The 14,971-nt window shown below is 37.9% G+C and overlaps 1 protein-coding gene across 1 annotated transcript; it reads left to right on the plus strand.

The window, feature by feature from the left end:
* The first annotated feature begins 4,794 nt into the window (after positions 1-4,794).
* Positions 4,795-10,216, plus strand: LOC142409745 (fibrinogen-like protein 1-like protein). The gene is made up of 2 exons (XM_075501507.1): positions 4,795-5,119; positions 8,515-10,216. Exons 1-2 carry the CDS (start codon positions 4,972-4,974, stop codon positions 9,213-9,215), a joined length of 849 nt encoding a protein of 282 aa, XP_075357622.1. The 5' UTR covers positions 4,795-4,971; the 3' UTR covers positions 9,216-10,216.
* Positions 10,217-14,971: the final 4,755 nt, after the last annotated feature.

The raw sequence follows: 14,971 nt of genomic DNA on the forward strand, positions 1-14,971 counted from the left end.
GTGAGGTGGGGGTCGGTCTCTTCTCCCAGGTAACAAGGGATAGGACGAGAGGAAATGGCCTCAAGTTGCTCTAGGGGAGGTTTAGATTGGATATTAGGAAACATTTCTTCACTGAAAGGGTTGTCCAGCATTGGAACAGGCTGCCCAGAGAGGTGGTGGAGTCACCATCCCTGGGGGTATTTAAAAGACGTTTGGATGAGGTGCTTAGGGACATGGTGTAGTGGTGGATTTGGCAGTGCTAGGTTAATGGTTGGACGTGATGATCTTAAAGGTCTTTTCCAACCTAAGTGATTCTATGATTCTGTAATATTTACTGGCACTTACTGACATTATCCAGACTACTAAGGTTAAATTAACACTACTTTGCCCTTGCTAGAACTGATGGCTTCATTGTATGGGTTAGATACGGATATTTTCATATCCCTTACACAGAGCGTCTGATTAGTTCCAATATAGTAGCCAGGTTGTCTGTGCAACAACTTCAAAGCTTGATGAAGTAGTAAGTTGATAAATCTCCATCAAATTCTTCCTTTGCAAGGGTGTGCCATGATTTGTTAAAATAGAGACAACTTGTAAAGGGACTTTCCACACAGGAGAGGCTGCACTGGAAAAATTCAAATGAATGCTTGCCAATTAAAGCTGAGCAGAACCAGAGGGATAATTAAAACTTTAGCATATTGTGGAGAAGGAATATGCGGTCTTTGGGCTGAGAAACAAAGTATCTTAACATGGATAACAATAAGTCATTACAGTAATGCATTATTTTGTGTAATGCATTAGTAATGCATTTTTTACCAATGTAAAGTAGTCTTACCTTAAGATCATTATATAATATTCAGGGCTGAAAAATTATTCTCAAAATACTTGATCAAGAGCAGAGGGAGATATGTAATGATTTTCGTTGTTTTTCAAAGTTTTCATCTACAGAAATAGATGCCTTTCTGAGCACGAGTGAATGAACGCCGTTGCCCTTTCTTCTCTCTTGTAATTAAATGCTTCCCACTTCACTTCTGCTCTGCCAGCTCAGAGGAAAGTTTGGAAATCAACAAAGAGAAGCAAACGTCAAGAAAGTAAAGAAAAATGGAAAGATGGGGGAGGAGATAAACAGTGATGGAAAACCTAGGAATCAAAGGCACAAAACAAAGATGTACCCCAATTTATATCAGGGTGACATGAGACCTATCAATAAATACCACTAAAGTCAATAGTGTTTTCTAGAATGTATCAGTATGGACAGAGTGGAAAGGTACCTTCTCCTGCCCTTTCTTAGCATACTGTTTCAGCACTATCTGTATCTGTTCAAGGCACTTCTATTATTTCATAAGCTACAATACAATATTCTCATGCCTTAGCCAACATTTATAAAGCTTGGTACTAACCAGAAGTTAGATATGTCAAACATACAGATATCAGAAATTCCCTGAACTGCATAATGCTAAAAGCAAAGAGAATGTGTTCTTAAACTTTTTCCTGTAGCTCTGCTACCGATCAGTGTCAGGGAAAAGATACTGTTCTGACTCTGTGTGGCCATCCTCATGTATAATAAAGCGTTGCTTGCACTTTAAAAATGAAGAGAAATATCACTGAGTTTTAAATGTTACAAGCAAATCTTCCCTAAAACATTCGTTATGTGTATTTATTTAATTGTGCATGAAATACAAATCCTCACATATTGTGCTTTCTCTGAGGATGAATTATTGAAGAACAGAAATTATGCATAGTACAAATCCTCAAGTAGAGCTTGCGCAGGACTTAAATGCTCCATCAGTTTTAATTGTGGCTTGTTTCAGGGATGGAATCTGATCCAAGTGGGTTGCAGGTTGGATCAAGGAGCACAAAAACTTAAGTGTTGGCTCATCTTGAAAAGGATAAGTGCTAGATTAGACATCATCTAAAGCCCATGCAGATAGACAGTACAACTTTCAGATATATAGCAACAATTAATTCATCTAATTCATTACAGTTTTGACCTGAATTAATGTTAATTAACTCTTGTTAATCCAAATAAACTAAAATAGAAACCTGTTGACTAGCCTGTTCTGCGTTTGTTTTTTTCCATTTTTATAGCTCTGAGACACTGCTTCTGATTCATTCACATTAAAACATGAAGTAACAACAAGGTTTATGTTTGGTTCGTTCATAATACTTAAAAATCAAGTTGTCTCTATGCAATTTTAAATGTGACTAGCAGTATAGCATCTAGTTAATTCACCTATGCAAAATGACATAGTAAATTTGAGCACCTGCCTGTGTGTATTTAAGCAACACAAGTAATTTTCTGAACTAAAACCTCGTCATGGTTCTCCATCACTGTGTCTATTTATTCATCAAGGAAATTTAATTTAGTTACTATGTTGTTTTAATCCTTATGGAAGAACTTTGTACTTCATAATTCATACATACTTACTTGCAAGTGTAACGTTCAGAGCAAAGTCCACCACAGTAAGCACACAGTGGGAAATAATGAAGATGCAATTTTGCTGCATTTGAGATAGCGTGTTGGGGCTGATTTATCCACCTGGACTTAAGCAGCAGGCAAAGTACAACTGTAGAGAATGAGCTCATTCATTTGTGTGCATTTTTCTTTGCCAGGCTTCACTTGAAAGAGGTAAGGTGCCTGCCTAGTGCTGTTTTCTTCAGTTGCTTTCTTAATAATTTATACCAAGTTCTATTCTGGAATTAAATGGATCTGTAAATCATTTTGATGTGTAAATATGAGGGAAGAAAAAAGACTGACTCACTCAAAAATGCTAAAAGAAAAACAAAACAGCTAAAAAAATAACTCCGGATCCAAGTACAGATTTCCTGAAGTTTAGCGAGGCTTGTGGGTTAGGTTTTGATTTTAAGTAATTTATAATATAATAATTAATAATAGAAACAATAATAGAAGCTTTCAGGGAAAAGGATAAATGATAGTGGGAAATGCAGGCACAGCAGAACTCAAATGCTTTAAGGGAAACCCTGTGATGAATTTCATGGAAGGTAATTTTCCAGTTTATTATGATCTCAATGTCAAATGACCAGCTTTGCATAAAATAGCAAATTGTATGTTAATAGTAAATCAGAATTATTCCTGAATAGTTTTAGGTAGAGTAGAAAATTATGTTTTGCTACTTTTCTGTATGGTAAGTATAAAAATTAACTCTCAAACCTGAACTTTATTACAATGATTTATCTTGGACATGTAAAAAAAAATGTGCTGAATATTTTTTCACTCTGGAAAACTGTTTGCCGAATCTGCTGCTAAGTCATTAGATTTATAAGGAATGTGACTCTGTTGCAACATAAACCACTGTTGTGGTTTAGCCCCAGCCGGCAACTGAGCCCCACACAGCCACTCGCTCACTCCCCCGCAGTGGGAGGGGGGAGAGAATCAGAAGGGTAAAAGTGAGAAAACTCACGGGTTGAGATAAAGACAGTTTAATAGGGAAAGCAAAAGCCACGCACGCAAGCAAAGCCAAACAAGGAATTAATTCACTCCTTCCCATGGGCAGGCAGGTGTTCAGCCATCTCCAGGAAAGCAGGGCTCCATCATGCGTAATGGTGACTTGGGAAGACAAATGCCATCACTCTGAACGTCTCCCCCTCCCTTCTTCTTCCCCAGCTTTATATGCTGAGCCTGATGCCATATGGTATGGAATAGCCCTGTGGTCAGCTGGGGTCAGCTGTCCCGGCTGTGTCCCCTCCCAGCTTCTTGTGCCCCCCCAGCCTCCTCGCTGGTGGGGTGGGGTGAGAGGCAGAAGAGGCCTTGACTCTGTGCAAGCACTGCTCAGCAGTAACAAAAACATCCCTGTATTGTCACCACTGTTTCCAGCACAAATCCAAAACGTAGCCTCATGCTAGCTTCTATGAAGAAAATTAACTCTACCCCAGCCAAAAGCGGCACAACCACTGTGGAGAAGGGTACTGGCCTCTTAGACTCTGTGCTGACGCTGGCAGGAAACAGCTCTGACTGAAAAGCTGCTTGCTAGATCTATTTTCTGCCTTCGTCAAAGGCACTGTGGGGAGCTCAGTCCTTAAAAAAAAAAAAAAGTTAAAAGAGTTTGGCTAGAGTGTCCTTTGAGAGTATGGGAAACATTTGCTATCCTGATTCAGTCTAAGCTGTCGTTGATATAGAAATTCCTCTTCAGTCAAGCTGGGATTTGCCTAAGTGAGGACCTCAGGATTTAGTCCAGTAATAGCCTAAGCCTTCTTGATCTGTTGGATGGATGGTTACTAGATGTGTAACCCCAAAAGGAGGACAAAATGAGGCTCAAAACTGTTTTGATTCAATATATTGAACCCTTGTGGGTTTTGAAGAGGCTGAAGAAAAGTTCTGTTTGCTTTGTTTATTGAGATTTTTTTTTTTAAATCTGATTTAAACCTGTGACCTGTTATTTAAAGCTGTAGATGGAAATTCATAAAAAGCATAGTCTGTGCTGAAGCGAGTTCTTCAGAGCATGGAAATATTCCCAGCGCTCGGAAAGCCATGTCTTTGAGTACTGTTTGAACTACACAGTCAGCAGAGCCAGTGTTACTGTCTCTGCCAGTTCAACCATTGGTGCCTCTATTTCACTACGGTTTGGACTTGGGCAATAAGCAAAATTCAATTCTGATCAATATAAGGCGTGCTTTTTATTTTGTTATTATGTTACTTTCTGTGGCTTTTTGTCACACACAAAATTACATTACGTTTCATCGCCCAGCATGGCACAAAGTGACAGAGGTGAGAGACATTCTAAGTGTCGCAGCACAGTGCTCTGTGTCAGAGGAATGACCAGTCAGAAATAGCGTGTGAGACATCAGGAAAAGGAGACGTCCTTGAAAGATGGGAGAAGCCAATTTTGGCAGAGGCTCACTATATTGAAGCTAGGTATTTCAATACCTTTCTCCTTCAGGACTTTCATACTGAAAGTCATAAATCTTTCCATTTTCAATTCCTGTCTGTGTTCCAGTTCTGCATTGCTGCAGGAGGACTGACTCAGAAGGAAGATGCTGTTGACGAGCCCAGCGGGATTTATTCTGTTCTTGCTCTCTCATTGCACTGTGCCAGTGGGCACTAAAGAGGCAGTGCTCTTGGCTAATGCCCACCTTCTCCCCCAAAAAGGCTATGAGAGACTGGGTAACACCAATGAAAAAGGTACTCATGAAGAGAGTGAGTGATTTGGGTGCATGCTGTGTTTTACTTTATTGCTTTGCCATAACGTTTTCAGCCAATGTATTTGAAAGTTAGCCCTGCAAAACTACTTTGCAATATGAACATGTCCTGCCCTGAAGTCCAGAATCTTTAAACCCCTTGCTCAACTGCCATCTAATTCAAGAGAAATTAACTTTTTTTTTTGGTAAAAAAACTATTTTGTGGCATTTGAAGACTTATTCTTAGGACAATCATACCTAGATTACATCTGACACCTCAGTACCTAAATCCCATTGGTAACTATAACTGAGGCATCCCTCTGCCTATCTAGCTTGCCAGGTCCAGCTTGGCAGATTTTCTAATACATTTACCAGAGTAGATCCCACATAAAAGGTACACAAAAAGAGTAGTGGGATTGATTAATTTTCTCTGACTGATGGCACTTGAGGGTTTATAAAATTCACTTTCCAAGTGAATCCTGTAACAACCAGCCTAAATTATTTTCTCATTATCTCTCTATAGAAGTTGTTCTATTTTGCATGAATAATATTAACCGAGAAGGGCAAATACAAGTGTCACTGTATATATCTCTGGCTTGGACATGACTATATAAATCACTTAAATAATCACTCTATAAAATTATGGGATCAGGTTTGGAGTCAGGCTATGTCTACCAGGCGAATGTTCTAACAACTGGGGTACAGTCATGTACACAGTTCTGCTCTTTCAGGATCTTTAATAATGTCATGCAGATAGTATTGAGATTTAAAGTATTCTATTCATGCCTGTGGATTCTATTAGGCAATGAAAGGCATAAAAGCAAGACCTTGGAAAGCCTATGTACTCCTGTGAATCTGTCCTGAGTGGCTTAGAAGTATCCATAAACTTCTGAATATCAAATAGAAAAGACTATATTTAACACAATACTGATACTATGAATAATACTATTTAACAGGTTTAGTCCATCTGGACTTCTACAAAGCTTATGATACAATACTTCATCCAATATTAAATCAGAGAAGGTAGGGATACATTATAATTTCAGTAGAGATTGGAAAGAAAATGACAATGACTTGGGTAGAAAAGTAAACCATGAAGTTAAGGGGAGACTGGAAGTATTTGCTTATAAGTGATCTTTTCAGTATTCTTATTAAGTATACTGACACAAAAATAGGAGTATGCTGATAAAATTTAATGATAACATGAAGTAGAGAAATGCCAATACAAAGAATCAGAATATTACACAGAAAAGAAAAATCAGATGTTCTTAAATACCATTGGGATGAAAAATAAAGTACAAAATTCTAGGTTTTACTGCAAGGTGAGGGCCTTACCAGTTACAAAGATACAAAGACCAAACTCTAGATTAAAGGAAACTAAGCAATACAAATACAGTCCTAGAATACATCAACAAAGATGTTTTTAGTAAGACTTGGGAAGAATCAGTGGCACTATATAAGGCCATCTGCAATACTTTGTGCAAATTTTACCCACGTTCTAGGAGATTAATTTCCAGTGAAGAAGTGCAGAAAAGCTACTAAGACAGTTAAAGAACAAAAGATTTATCTTACACTAAATAATAAAAGAACTTCTTTATCCTAACAGAATTTACCCTAACAAAACAAAGGCTGATTAAAAATATAGTTGTCCTCACAGTACCTTGGTGCTTACTACCTACTATTTAAGTGCTATTTAACTGAAGGACAACATGACATGAGAAAGAAAAAGATGGACAGTGTACCCTAATAAAATTAGATTGGGAACCAGATGAGTATTTCTAACAGAGTAGTGACAGTTATTGAAGTCTACAATGCTTTCCAGTTGGAAGAGAAGAAATCTAATAATTCTGTGAAGAAGACTGCATAATATAATTCCCTACAGGACCAGAGGTAGATAAAATAGTCACTCATGGTCCCTTTCTCTTTCCAGAAAGTTGGAGGCTTTTTCTTTTTTTTACACTAACCAAGCTGTTCAGTGTACTTTTGATCTGTTGGTCATGAGACCATACAATGCGATCGACTCTTTTCAGACTCTGTTCTTCTGTTCAGGAAAAGAAAAGCAATGTGGTCAATAAAAGGATCAGCAGGGGCTCTCTGGTCAGTGATTTGGGCAGAGAAGAGTTTTTTTCTGAGCTTTTATTTTAAATTTTTATCTTTAGAAATATTTTTCCTTAACTGTATTTTGGCAAATTTTGGAAAAAAAAATAGGACATCTTGCCATACTTTTCCTGAATTAACCCAGTTTCCTAGAAGAAAAAATTAAGTTCTAAATACAGTATCTAAATTTCTATCAGTCATTGTCAGGACAGAATACAGGATTTCATAGGTCTGAAGAACTGTCATTTTACATCACAGGTGGTCTGTAGGAATTTTTCATCATAGAGGTATTAAAATTGTCAAGTTTTAATTAAATATAAATTACAAATATTCCAGAGTATAATGACATAATGACATGCCTTTCAACTGTATGGAGAAGTGAGTGATTTCAATTCATAAACATGTTTCTGAGTAATGGAACAGACATTGAATAACACCCTTCTCTACAGAGCCTTCGTCTCAGAGATGCTTGATACTATACTACAGCAAGAAGTTACGTTATAAGCAAGTTACATTTAAAAAACACAGTATATATATTTCAGCCCAATAGAGAGGGTCATCCCAAGCCTTAAATGCCATTTTTATCACCCTCTGAGTCTACTGGATAAGGAATAAAGTGGAAAAGCACTTTCACCTATTTTCCTGATATTGGTCTTCAGCACTGCACAGTACTGTTGTTCTTCCTGCAAATCAGTGCTAAGATTTAGCCTGGAGTTCGAGTGACAAGAACTGTTCCTAAGAAAATCCTCAGATGTTTATAAGTTTTGTGTTAGCAAGAAATGTGCTTTAATATCTCCCTTTTATCAATGAACACATGGCATACTTATTAGAATTTAACGCAAGGATGTTACGGATGCCTGAAGTATAAATTGGTTAAAGAGAAATTAGATTTCTTTGTTGAGGATAAGGCTAGCTCTAGTAATAAAATACAATGGTCCAACGCATGGCACAGGGAATTGCAAACTTGCTGACTACTCAAACTGGAAGAACACAGGAGGAAAAGGAATGGTCTGTACATAACTTTTGGCTTTTCAACCCTATTTCTGTCATAAATGCAAAATCACACTTCTGTTGTATGACAGGGTAACAAACCCTTTGTTGAATTTCTGAACATTTCCTGCATGTTCTGCCCTGAAATCTTCCCCCTTTAGCTGAGTAGGTGCCCACCAGCTGGGATGAAGTCAGAGTCAGCTTCCAGTCAGAAGGCAATCATTCACTCACTCTAAAGGACAGAGGTCAGTATCTAAAATTTACTATTTGAACAGAAATTTACTTTAAAACTTTTTTTTTTTCCCTACTCAGACTATCCAAGGGATTGTTTTGAGATTTTTCAGCGCTCCAAAGGAAATTCCAGAGATGGTCTTTACATCATCCAACCAAAGGAGGACCCAATTGTTGTCTCTTGTAACATGCAGGATGGTGGCTGGACAGTAATCCAGCACATTACAGCCAATAGTACTGTCGACTTTGATAGGACCTGGCAGGATTACAAATATGGATTTGGCTCTGTTCATGACAACCACTGGCTAGGAAATGAATATATGCATCAGTTAACTAGCAGCTCCGTGCAATATATACTTGGAGTTAAACTTGTAAACCTAAATGCTGAAATCAAATGGGGACAGTACGAACCATTCCTTATTGAAGATGAAGAGTCTCAATACCGAATCAGGGTTGGTCTATACAAAGGCAACGCCACTGATGCTCTGACCCTGGACACAGAAGCTTATCTCCATGACAACCAGAAGTTCACCACCAAGGACAGAGACAATGACAATTACTTTCAGAATTGTGCTAAATTGGAACACAATGGCATTCCCGGGGGAGGCTGGTGGTACGACGCGTGTGCCGGAGCAAATCTAAACCGTAGGAATGTGATATACTGGCAAAAGGACTGCAACAAGCAACGCATGTGCAAGTTTGCATGGATGATGATCAAACCCGTTGACCACAGCCTGTCATATCCAGCCAAGTCCTGTCCATGTCAGAAAGTTGAACTGTAGATAACCCATGTCTACTTTGAAAGGAACATGGATTCTTTGTCCCGTGACTGAAGTGAACTCACACTGACTGAATAATCACACTAAGTAATCATGATTGAAAATTTAATTTGGGCCTTTGCAAGGGCTTCATGATAGCATATCGTCCAGGACTGGACCAGGACATAGACATCTACCAACCACACAAGTGAGGAGTCACTGTCAGAAACTGAGGCCTCTACCAGAAGATTTAAATAATTAATTTTATAGTATTTTAGCCATAACAGGAGTCACGTATGAAATCCAGGATATGATGTCTTGTACAAGATATACATGAATATACATGCATTCCAGAAAGTTTTGCTCCAGTACGAATATTCACAGTTGATCTCCTATAATTACACATCTTCACATATCATGCAGGAAGGAAATTTCCAGTGAAGTACCTACATTTACAAAATGCATATTGGAGAGTATTGTGTCCCATAGGGCAGCATCAGGCCTTTCCTTTTTACCTTTAGTGAAAGGTATTTTAATATATAAAATTGGAATTAGCCTTATGTCTCATAGCTTCTTTTCCCCTTCATTGACTCTTCTTTTTATCTCTACTTTTTAATGATCCCATACACAATGAAGTATTCAGCATAGGCTTTTCTTTTCTTCCTTCTTTTTAGTGCACCCAGAGTTAATGGGATCATCAGCTTTCCCATTTAAAGCTACTAATCCAAAGCTTACAACTCCTCTGATTTTTTCCCCAAGAAACTCAGTGAACACATTTTTAAAAGATCAAATTGATTTTGCAGTTGTTTACTTATTGCTCCATTTTTTTCTGAATATTACTCCACTTTGTTTACCATGTTTTGACTGTTGCTTCTCCCTGTTCCATGATGTGCTTCAGCATTCTCTTTTTATAATACCACTGTGAGAAAAGAAGAGAGTGTTGGCTTTATTTCACATTTCCTAGCTTCAATTGTTTTGGCACTCAACCTTGACATTTAAACAGTGCCTTTTTTCTGAAAAGAAAAAAAAAAAAAAAGAGAATCTTTAAATTTCATTATAAGTTCATCTGCTTTAAAATAATAAATAAAAGGATTTCAGTTCTGATAACCCTGAAGACCTTGTTTTCTTTTACAGCTGTTCGGGTTACCTCACACATTTCTATATCATTGGAATAGCTGAATGACAACTGAAGAGTTTTCATTGTTGCACTATACAAAATATCAGGATAATAATTAGAATATCTTATATGTTTTCTTAGATATTTCAATTACAGAAACTCAACCAACAGATACTGGCAAACTCCTGCTTTTTAATTTAAAAATGGTATCTCATAATTTCCATGAAAATTACTTCACAGAAAAGAAATTGTATTGCGTTTTGAGAAGACCAAGACTGCAAGGATTACTTAAGAAGAGAAATTAATTGGGAAGTGGAAAAGCCAAGAAAGTGATTTTTACTTTTTTATAATGCACTGCAACATTTTCAGAAAGAGATACAGATACGTTAGGGGGGCGAGGCCACTACAGCATACACGTCTATTTTGCGGAATCTGATTTTTTTTTTCCCGCTAAAATTGTGTTCAAAGACAGAAGCGTGCTAGGGGAAGAAATGGATAGTAGCTGAATTGAGTTTATGTCATTGAGTCAATTTCATGTGGGTTCTGCTGTAACTATCAGGATGCCTCCAAAGTTGTAATGAGGATACAAGAAAATCACCCGAGTGCTGCCAGCCTCCCATAGCTTTTATTCAAATTCCTGGCCATATAGCCAGATTCTCACACACCTTCCAAAAACATCTTTTGAATAATCTTGTCGTGGAAGTGCACAACTGAAAGCCAGCAGTTGATCCTCACAGGCAAGTAACCTGCTCTGCAGTCCACCCTTGGCCTGTTTTGGAGGGTTTTGAAGGAAAGGACAGTGCAAATAAGCTGTATGAATGACTCGGGCACCAGCAGCCCAAATCCAGCTGCCCAGTTTCCGAGGTACTCTCTAGTATTAACTGGAGTTTCCGAAGTACTCTCTAGTATTAACTGGAGCCCTACAAACCTATGCTGACACTGAATTCCAGTATGGGAATTAGATTAAAATGTAATAGTAACTCGTAACAACAAGTCTCCAAGCAAAAACAAGACAGAAAGATTAATCCAGTTCAAACAAAGACATTTAATGGAACTCAGGGATTGAGGTACATTCCACACTTCTAAACAAAGTATGGACGGAAATGACTACTGGCGCTGGATTTGGGACTAAGTAGTGATGAAAATAAATAAGAATATTCCAACACACCCACCAGCACTTCTTTCTAGAGCTTTTAAAAAGAAGGACATAGAGCCTTAAAAAGTGGACTAAACTCTGCTTTGTAATTTCTTAGGAAAAGGGTGTCTTAACTGAACGGATTTTTTTTCTCCATCACTGAACCTTAATCACCAGATACCCAGAACAATGCTGAGAGCAGCTGGCTGTCAACACTGAATCAGCAAAACCACAGTCTGAAACATGGGGGTTTCTATTCTGTCTACTCTTATTTTCTTTTCCCTATCACATTTCTCCTATCCTCTCTCTTAGCCTTTCCTGATTATACTGCCTCCTGCGCAGACTTGAAGAAAGGAGGTGGGTCCTCCCAAGAATATCTGATGGAAAAATTTTATTTGGTCAAATAAATATCCTTCCAAAGTGAGGAAGCATGACAAGGTCTAGAGCAATACGCATATGGCTGACTTCCAGCTCCCAAACATCCCTGAATGGGAGGCACGTTCCCCTTTAAACATGCAAACTCCTAACAATAGCAGAAAAATAGGTTTCTTCACCTCTTCACTACTTTGTATTTCTCACCATGCTGTTTTCTCAACTGCAGGAAAGGTAAGCACATTCTCACATACAATATCACATTAATCAACTCAGAATTTAGCAGAAGGAAAAATTCTTCCTAAAAAAGTATCAACTGACGAAATAAGAGAGCCTGATGACCTCTTTGTAGCAAAACCACTGATTTATTATTCTTTGTCTGTAAAAATCATTCAGCTTTCATATGAGAGAGTGCTTGCTTTTGTTTCTGATTTTCATATGTGTAACCTAAACAATAAATTTCCAGACTTCCACGTAACCTTTTTTTACGTGTTAACCACACGTTTAAAAGTCTGATAAAGTGGTTTTAGGACCAAGCATTGAATACTGTGCATCAATAAATTAGCAATATTACTTGCCTGGGCTCATTTTTTCTCCTATAATTAACAACAACAAAAAAAGAGTCCTTTAGTCACTCTCACATCTTCTGCATTTCAGAAGGCATCAGGACCCAGACAGAGTGGTGGGGTACAGAGCTGAATCCAGCCACACTCTGCAGCTGGTATTCTCCACTGTACCATCTCTCCACGCTTCCTCCTATAGCTACCTGATGAATTGCACATCTAAGGAGGCCTTATGTACAACATACAGTAAAAACAACTGTCTGACCTCCACTATGTCTAGATGGCTGCCTCATGTAAGGAGTAAAAGATATTCCAGTTTATATCTTGGCATTGTAATCCAGGAATTCAGTAAAAATCCCCAAACTTCAGAGGTCTACTGAAAGAGGAGCCATCAGCGACCAGGGTTTGGAGAAGTACTTGTTGAGAAGAAAACTTTTCAAGGACTTTAAATGTCTAGTTGTTTGAGGAAGACTGACTTGTTTGATATATCAGCAGATACATGAAGAAACTAATGCATTCAGTAGCTAATGGCATAACTATTGAGTAAAAGAAAGCGGTTTTACTGAGTGTAATGAAAACTGAAGTTCCTAACCTGATACATAGCCCAGCAGTGCCTATTAAACCTGAAGAAATAAATTTACAAAGATGGAAGAAACAATTGCAACACCATCCCTTTCTGAAACCACTAATAGTTGTAGATTATCTCTGGTTTTACAACACAATGCTATCCACTTTTCCTTTTTTTTTTTTTTTAACTGGGTATAGATATGGGGTAACTATTAATAAAATCATAAAGAAGAAGTTTATTTGAATGATCAAAATTTAAGGTTTTATGACACCCAGCTGTCAACGGTATGTGCAAGAAAACTTCTTAGTCGTTACAAAAGGCAGCAATGGAGATTTGGGATGACCGCATAAGAAATAAATGCCCCCCTTCTGATTTGGTAGAAGGAAAGCCAAGTATTTCAGTGAAAAGACACGGTATCCATTTTTGGAGTTCAGGTTTGGAAGGGCATTTCAAAACAGAGAAGACACTGACTACCCAGTGGCTGCGGGAGCATTTCAGGATCTGATGGAGCCCCTGGAGCCCCCAAGGCAAACACTGCGGGGGAGCCTTTCAGAGGGAAGGTCTGACCTGTGATGGTCTGTAGCTCATAAAAGTAGTGAATGGGGGGGTGTTGGTTTTTTTTTTAAAAAAAACCTCTTCTGTAATATCAAAAAGGAGTAAGCAGTATGGAGGTTTCTGGGCGGAGTCCCTTCCAACAAAGGAGCACCTAGATGTATAGGTCACAGCAAATGGTAACTCCAGCTTGATTGTTACGTACAACTGAGGAAACAGGTATTTGTTTCTCACTACACCCAAGTGATTCCTTCATATTATTTCTATCTCTATAGAAAGCAAAGAAAATTAATTTCAGGGGAAAGTTACACCATTCCATTTGTTTGTTTGTTTCCTAGAGCAAAGAATCCAGAGAAGGCAGAAGTATGTATGTCCCCTAAAAATTACAGAGTAACTTTAAAAAAGAAGCATCCAAAAATTCTCCTTCAGCATGAAGATTTTGGGAATCCCAAACTATGAAGAGGTGATTTGGAAACTGTGTTTCCTACCACAAGTAAAGAAGCATCTTACAAAATTCTATTCAAAATCCAGACTCTGAAAAAAGTCCACAGGTATTCAACTCAGTTTCAAACTGGATATCCAGTTTCATAACAACTGCATTCTATGAGAAAGCAGCATCTTCCAGATTGACATGGGATTCTTTAATTGTTGTAATGACTTCTCATTTAAATTTAACATACTTACCACATCCCAGTGATATTTTTATTCCTTCAGGTATGTGACTATCCTTAGCTACATTTGCATTAAGGTTTATCAGTTAAAGTAGTTTGACACGTTCAGGTCATCTATCAAATATGACAAGGAGGCAATGTCACAGATTTCTGAGAAAAGCCCTATGTGGGAGATAAAATGATCAGAATAATTAAATTAGAGATGGGGACTTTCATGAGACTCAGCTCTAAAACTGGAACAATATCTAAAGGGTGATAAGGAAGGACAATGAAAGATTTTGCCTTGAAGTGCATCACTGTCTCTGGATCTGGACTCCTCAAGTCCATATATCCCAGTGCAGGTCTCATTAGGGGTACAATAGAGATGAGGAACAAAAATCCATGTAGGAAAATAACTTTCAACAGTTAATAGCAGTTACTAATTGACATGCATAGTTGAGTAGGATAAGCATGATTAGCAACTGAATTATATATATAATCAATGGCAAAATATGTTCTATCATAATTTATAGTTTCGTACAGGATTTTCTCTATAACCCTTTTGATTTCATCCTTCCTTAATTCAACAGGTTTTTTCTATAAAGGAAACCCCTGCATTTATGTTCTATCTTGGACTTTTCCTCCTTTGCAAAGCTCTTCACTGTGTGCTAAGTAGTCACAGAAAGTGCAGAACTGTAACTAGGTGTTCTATACCCGTTAAAAAATTCTGGGAAGTCTTCCAAGTATTTATCTACAAACATAAATTATATTTACAGAAAATGAATGTTACTTGATAATTTATGGGGATCTGGAATAGATAGGG

The sequence above is a fragment of the Mycteria americana genome, chromosome 5 (assembly GCF_035582795.1).
Source record: "Mycteria americana isolate JAX WOST 10 ecotype Jacksonville Zoo and Gardens chromosome 5, USCA_MyAme_1.0, whole genome shotgun sequence".
NCBI lineage: Eukaryota > Metazoa > Chordata > Aves > Ciconiiformes > Ciconiidae > Mycteria > Mycteria americana.